General features: G+C 37.7%; 1 protein-coding gene across 1 annotated transcript in view; it reads right to left on the bottom strand.

Moving 5' to 3' along the window:
- Positions 1-1,489: 1,489 nt before the first annotated feature.
- The window catches only part of LOC131801290 (uncharacterized), a 105,615-nt gene continuing 99,054 nt past the window's right edge, over positions 1,490-8,050 (bottom strand). The window contains exon 2 of the mRNA XM_059119837.1: positions 1,490-1,591. Within this exon, the coding sequence (XP_058975820.1) occupies positions 1,490-1,591 (102 nt within the window). The remainder of the gene's footprint in view (positions 1,592-8,050) is intronic.

Here is an 8,050-nt window from a genome sequence, read left to right as displayed (position 1 = left end):
TCGTTCGCAGCAGCCATACAGACAGACGGATGGAAGGACATACCTAGATCGACTCCAAATGTCCTGAAACGGATCTGGTCCAAATATACCTAAAATTGCAAGTTTTGGCTGTATCAAATGATATACGAGATAAAAAACTGCAACAAAGTCTAACGCCATAATTTTTATTTTTTTTTTTTTTTAATTTTATTGAATGATGGCAAAAAAGGTCGGAAATTTTAGAATAAGTTTAGATTTGTTGGAATTGGTCACCTTTGGCACTAATTATGGCCTTCAAACGGCCAATGAAACCGTCACACGCTGCCCGAATGTTGCTCTGCGGTATTATGGTCCATTCCCGGCGAAGCGCTTGTTTGAGCTGAACGACACTTTGGTATTTTTTAGTGCCAACCTTGCTTTTCAAATACCTCAGACACAATAGTCCAACGGATTGGTATCCGGAGATTTTGGTGGCCATTGTGCGCTGGAAATGAAGCGAGGAACCTCATTTTATAACCATTTTTAGGTGGCGCGTGCTGACTGTGATGGTGCTGAGTCTGTTGGAATATCCAAGGTCTGCGTCCCCAAGGCTTTAATACACCCTCCAGAATATTTTCGCGATAATATTCGGCATTTATTCTGATGCCACAATCGATTAATACGAGCGGAGAGCGACCATCGCCATGGCCGGCGCTTGAGTTCTGGTAGCCAAACGAAGGTGCACATTTTCAGGTAACCTCTTTGGCAAGTAAACACGATGATTTTGTTTGTTTACAAACTGCTAGACAACGAATGTTTTCTCATCGGAGAAAACCAAATTCGGCAGTTCACCGCTTTCGGCCAAGCGAAGAAACTCTTTAGCTCTTTTGAGTCTATTTTCTTTCTGTTGCGGTGTAAGTTCTTGCACTTTTTGGAATTTCAATGGTTTTACCCCGAGCTCAGTTTTAAATATTTACCGAATGGCATTTTTTAAAATTGGAATGAGTGACGGATTTGATCAGAAAATAAATTTTTCAATTTAAATTGAAATCCGTTCAGATTTGGGTATAGCTCCCATATATTTTTTGGCCGATTTCATGTATTTGATGCACTAAACACGCTATATATGTCACAATTCAATGAAGTTTGGAATGTGTGACGGAATATGTTCTAAAATTCTTCTATAAAAGTCTTCATTATATTTAAATTTTGAAAGGCTTCCTCTTGCATTGCATTAGGATAAAAAAGTACCCAGTTCTTCGATATTATTAAATAGAAGTAGATTTTGGGTAACTCGGTTTGCTATTTTTCCACCACAAATTTCTATTTCAAGAATTCATTTCTATCTCAATTTCCTCAAACCCAGCTCACCAAAATGTTCTGCGTCGACTTATAATTAATTCTTCAAAAACAACACAGTTAATTGGCCTTAGCCACGATTCATTTGAATACCGAACAGATGCTCGGACAATCTGTGGTCATGATGCTGTTGTCATTCCTCTAATTCCTTTTGTCATTTTCGGCAAAAATGCTAATTCCACCACAGCTTCTTTTCAAAGCGTTCGGGGTTTACAGGTATTTCGTTATTATTGGCATTATCCTGGGCATTATCGCTGTTACGTTGCTGTTGCTCCTGGAGGCACAAACACTGATTAGGATGAATTTTAAATGTTGGGGATTTTCGCGTTGCTGTTGTTTTGCTTTTTGTTGTCTGTCAGTTATGTTAGTTGTTGTTGTTGTTGTCATTTGTTTACTTAAGGCACATTCCATGAAAATACTCTTGACTATTTGGCTCTGTTGTTTCGTTTCTGTATTTGTGTTATTCTCACGACTTGTGGCAACCTCCCTGTCCTGTCCTGGGTTAGGCGTTTGGCTGACAGTCTCTGGCACTCGCCTTGACATCAAAATGTCAAATTTAAACGTTAATTCGTTAGAATTATCATTATTTTCTGTCACCGAAAATGTCGCGTGTAAATACTGGCGCATTTTGGGCGAGTGCGTGTGCCTCTGCTTTAAACTGGCAACGGTGACATTGCCTCGCTGCCACCTCCTACCCCTGCCTCAGTCTCTGTGACTGTGATTCTAATGCGATTTTCGCATTTTTATTAAAAACAATCTCCCGTGTGTCCTTAGTATTTGTCTTTGTATTTTGCGCCTGCTGGTTTTTGGCCTCGTTACTGGTGTTGCTAATGTTGTTGTTGCTGCTGTTGTTGTCGTTTGCTACTTTTGCCAAGATTGTTGTTGATTTTGCTTTCTTAATGATAAAAAAATGACATGAAATGACAAAAGTGACAGACTTGACAAGTAAACCCGCAGAATTAATGACAAAGAAAAACAAAATATATTGAATACCCCCGACATCACGACACCACCACCTCCGCTACCACCCGCCAATCGACTGCAGCGAAGTTCATGGCAACAGGGATCCCGTCAGTAACCAAAACACTTAGTTAACAGCATCCGGTCATTATTAGAGTTGAACAGTTGTGCAACTTGTGTGACAGAAATTATGATAAGTGTGAACATCTAGGAAAACATTTCATTAGCAGCCAAATGACGGTCAAACGAGAATGGCGCTTACAAAACCTTGGAGGGGAGAGAGAGGCTCAAAAGTCGGCTATTAAGAGATGTTGTATTCAATAAACGCAAGGAATGAGTTAACCACCTGAGGACTCATTTATCGAGTATACACGCTTTGTCGAGGCGGAAAGGACACAACCATAGAGGAGTTAGAATTTCATTTCATTTCATTTGATTTTGACTAGAAAATATGAATCTGAAGAATCTGTGAATCGGTTCTGAGCTCAATTCTCAATTGATATTTTCGGTATTTGGCTTCGATGCATCAGTTAATGATTTCATTGAAAAATGGTAATGCTTCGGCATCTGTCGATGTAAAATAATATTTTCCTAAGCTTTCTTAACCACGGAAAAGCAAAATTAGTCCTGCCTAAAATTATTTCACGAAATCTTTCAACATCCATCTTTAAATGCATAATTATTTGCTATGTAATTTAATTAAAACTGAGTCCAAGGACTTTATGTTTGTCGTCTTTACACCCTTCACAATACTGTTGAGGGTATATTAACTTTTTCATTGCGTTTGTAACTCCTCGAAACACTCGTGTTAGACCCAACAATTCTTGATCATCTTGATCTTAAAGGCCGATATATCTGTTAGTCCGTTAGTCCATCTGTTGCAACCAAGCTATCTTCCGAACGAATTGAGATAGAAACCAAAATTTTGGAAACGTGTGTATGCGTATGCCAGTATGCAGGTTAGGCTTGTAAATGGGCCATGTCGGCCCACGTTTTCGTATGGTCCCCATATAACGGTACCTCCCATTAATGATTTTTAGCGACATTATTCACCGGAATTGTTTCAAATTTCGTACTTGAAGTTCAGAACCTATAACAAAAAATACTTACTTCTACTTACTACTACAGGACCACGTCTTCGTATAGCCCCCATATAACGATATTTATTTTAGCGGACCGGCCGAACATAATTGTTTTTATACCCTCAGCCATATGGCTAGAGAGGGTATAAATCATTTGCAACGGTCAAAACCTGCCTAGTCGAAATAATGGTTGTAGACCCGAGGTCTGTTTGGACCAAATACGTTTCAGGACATTTGGAGTCGACGGTAACGGTACCTCCCGTTAATGATTTAATGCTTTTAGCGACATTATTCACCGGAATTGTTTCAAATTTTGTATTTGCAGTTCAGACCCTATGACAAAAAAATACTTACTTCTACTTACTACTACAGGACCACGTCTTCGTATAGTCCCCATATAACGGTATTCATTTTAACGGTCCAGCCGAACATAGTTGTTTTTAAACCCTCAGTCATATGGCTAGAGATGCCCCTAGTCGAAATAACGGTTCTAGACCCTAGGTTTCATTGGACTAAATCCGTTTCAGGACATTTGGAGTCCATCTAGCGATGTCCGTCCGTCTGTCTGCCTGGCTGGCTGGTGCGCACGAAAACTCTCGAAGGGAGTAAACGATTTGGTCCAAACATGGTGCATCGTAAATGTTTTGTCTAACTTAGATCAAGTTCGGAGACGGGCAATACCGGTCCACACCTTCTGATACTTCCCCCACAAAAGATCGAAATTTTCAAAAAAATATGTTTTCTGCACAGTAAGAGAAAGGATAATCAGGATTAATTAAAACTATTATAAAATATGAAATAGGCGTCCGATTGTCTTTAAATTTGACAAATCTCAATATTTTTGTTACACTATATCTAATGTGATGATGGGATATATCGGCTAATAAAATGCGCATCTAACTATCTTAATATTTCACATATCCCAATATTTTTACTAAAACAAGATCTGGTGAGAAGATGGAATACATCGGTCTACTCTTTTTGGAACCTCCCCCACAAAAGGTCGAAAATTTGAAAAAATATATTTTGTGGACCGATAATCCGATTTTGCTCCAACTTTGCACATCCTAATATTTGCGTCTGTTCTAGGTCAGGTGCGAAAATGGATAATATCGGCCCACTCTATCAAGTACCTCCCCCACAAAGGTTCACAATTTTGAATAATTATAACTCTAATAAAATGTTATGTAATAGTCCGATTGTCTTCAAATTTCAAATTTCACATATCCCAATATTTTTTATTAACCAAAGGTATGGTGTTCAGATGGAATACTTCGGTCTGCTCCTTTTGGCACCTCCCCCACGAAATTTTCAAAATATAGATTTTCTGCACAGAAAGAAAACCGAAATCCGATTTTGCTCCAACTTTACACATCCTAATATTTGCGTCAGTTCTAGGTCAGGTGCGAAAATAGACAATATCTGTCTACTCCATCAAATACCTCCCCCACAAAGAGTCAACATTTTGAATAATTACAACTCTTATAAAATGTGATGTAAGAATCCGATTATCTTCAAATTTCACATATCCCAATATTTTTTATTAACTAAAGGTATGGTGTTGAGATGAAATAAATCGGTCTACTCCTTTTGGCACCTTCCCCACGAAATTTTCAAAATATATATTTTCAGCACAGAAAGACAACAGATAGTGCGATTTTGCTCCAACTTTGCACATCCTAATATTTGCTTCAGTTCTAGGCCAGGTGTGAAAATGGACAATATCCGTCCACTCCATCATATCCGTCCACTCCTTCCCCACAAAGGGTAAAAATTTTGAATGATTACAACTCTTATAAAATTTGATGTAAGAATCCGATTGTCTTTAAATTTCACACACCCGAATATTTTTAAAAACCCAAGATCTGGTGTTAAGATGGAATATATCAGTCCACTCCTTCGGGTACCTCCCTCACAAAAGGTCGAAATTTTGAATATAACCATCAATAAAACTCGAAATTAACAACAGAGGATATGTTATAAAACAAAGGGTCAAAGTTTTGAATAACCAAAACGTTTGTAAAATCCGAAATAAGCACTAGGTTCTCTTTATATTTCACACATCCCATTATTTCCACTAAAAAAAGATCTGTTGTGAAGATGGGATACATCGATCCACTCCTCTAGTACCTCCCCTTGTTAACTTGTTAGAATGTGCTTTGAGTACCCGATATTGCAAACCATCTCAAAAATGTCAAATCCAAAATCGTATAAAGCTGTTGATCCAAACTTCGAATATCGAAAAAGTTTTTAAGGCAATTTAGGCCAAGTTTTCAAATAATGTGAAACCTTTTCAAAAATGCATGATCTAAATATCAGAAAGAACCCCATTTAAAAATGGGAATTGAGGCCTCAGATTTGGTTCAATATTTTTACATCTTGGGATATTTACCAAACTTTGGTCAGGGGCTTCCTATCAATATATAAATCGTAAATTTTGGGGAATCTTGAGGAATAAGGATTTCCATGCAATCACGGAATTTTAAAAATAATATATTTGTTAAAAGCTTCTTTACCAAGAATCATGTTTTTTTAATATCTGCAAGGAATTCCTGACCAAATATTTTGGTAAAACTTTTGTTAAGAACTTCCTGTCAATAGATTTTAATTAAATTTTTATGAGCAAAAATCATATACTTTTAGAGATTTTTTTTTCTCCCAGCCACAAGTTGCCTGAATTATTTAGTAGTATTTTTGGGTACATAGAATATGAGTTGTTTTAGAATATACCCCAAGCCGACTGGTAGTTTATATCTCAATTTAAACCATTCAAATTTATTCCACTACTTACTAATTTCAAATGTGGTAAATTTTCTGATAAGTATTACACAATTTTACATTTTAAAGTGAAACCCCTATTTACAATCTATTCGATTACGGCAAGTATTTAAACAACATAATCGTCTATTACTTGCAGGGTAAATTAAACTTAAACGTCAATCAAGAAAGTCTTTTCAATTCTCCCCACAAACACTATTGTCCTCAATTTACCACTATAATCCCCATTATCCTAGTTCATACAAGGATAATGATCCAAGTGTTATAATTATGCACAACACTTTCCGAAGGCTCATCTATCATTGATACACAGCAGAATGTGTCACAACAAAAAAGCGGCAATGATGATGAAGATGATGACACAAAAAAGACATGCTGGCAATAAAAACTTTCAAATGAACGGAAATTTAATAAGGCCCATAAAAAGCAGTTAATCTCCTTTTAAAATAAGGACGAACTTAACACAGAGGCTCTTCTTCACACACACACACACACATTCACACACACCCACCTACACAAAATGTTATATAAAAGAGAGGATCAAAATGTCAACACCAGTGACATCTATTACCCAATACTTCCAACTATTCATAGCAGCAGCAACAATAGCTAGCATCGATTGAGCAGCAGGAACAAAAAATTAAAAAAGAAAAAGAAGAAGAACGCCAGCAAAGGAAATCATAAAGGATTTCAATCTATCAGTCTTAACGTCCATCCAAAATCGGACATGAAAACCTATCATCAGTGTCACAACGGTTATTATGGGCTTAACAAATGTCCATTTATGGAAAGACAACAACAGAGCAATTTTCCTCGGCCCGAAAAAAATAAAGTCTCTTGGTGCGGAAAAGAAGAAGAAGACGAAAATCTAGCAAAGCTGTTATTGACACGTATGGCGACACATACCCAGGAATTTTTCAATGTTCCATTAAAGGACATTTGACCAAAACACTTTAGACCTACGAGATCGTAAAGGAAAAAATAAAGAACAATAAGAGATGAAGCTGTGACCACCTCCAACACATTAAGCAGCTCTTTTTTGTTTGTTGCTCAGCATAAAGGATTTTCTACATTGTCTTTGTCCTCCTTGACATGATGTGACCAAGTTCTTATCCTTTTTTGTGTGTGTGCGGCTGGCCAATGAACAATAAACATGTTTTATGTAAGTTCGACCACTTAGCCGTCATCTTTATCATCGGCCACATCAGCGCAGCCATCATTATCATCAACATCAGTCTCGGTGCACAATGGACATCCATCCCACCATTTGTTATTTGGTTGTACTTACCGGCCTCACCCCCCCTCACTTCTTCAACGCACGGGATGACATGTTCGCTCATTCGTTTGCCCGTCAAGCAGTTCATTCGTTTTGCAGTGGCTTTTCATTTGCATTGAACTGCGATTTGTAATCAATCAATGTCACAACAGGACGGGTCACCAAATAAATGTGCAGTCCTTTACTTTTCACATGGGTACACACACGCACACACTTACGCAGGAACCATACAAACACACACACACGCTGTTTATCATGAGAGGCTTAACACATGGTATTTTTTTATAACATATTCACACTTTAGTGGCTCACAGAGAGGAGTTAATATTCAACAGACCACCACATCAGCCCCACCGAACTCCCATCATCATCCCGGGGAAGTATGACAGAAGTTTAAACAAATTTTCCGTCAGCACTTAAAATGAAGTCCTTGATGTTAAGGAATAAGATATGATTAGTAGGAAACCCCTGTTATGCTCCTAAAAATCCATCTTTGCCAGGATATTAAGGAAAAGTTATTCTTACACCCTTAGAAGGTATACAGGGTGAGATGAAAAAAACTTCAGCCAAATTAAGACTGCTGTCATTTCTAAGCCACTCGTCCGACAGCTGTTAAAATTATTCCAGTGACAGCTCA

This window comes from Musca domestica, unplaced genomic scaffold (genome assembly GCF_030504385.1).
Source record: "Musca domestica strain aabys unplaced genomic scaffold, Musca_domestica.polishedcontigs.V.1.1 15, whole genome shotgun sequence".
Taxonomy (NCBI): domain Eukaryota; kingdom Metazoa; phylum Arthropoda; class Insecta; order Diptera; family Muscidae; genus Musca; species Musca domestica.
This window is presented reverse-complemented; position numbering and strand designations above follow the sequence as displayed.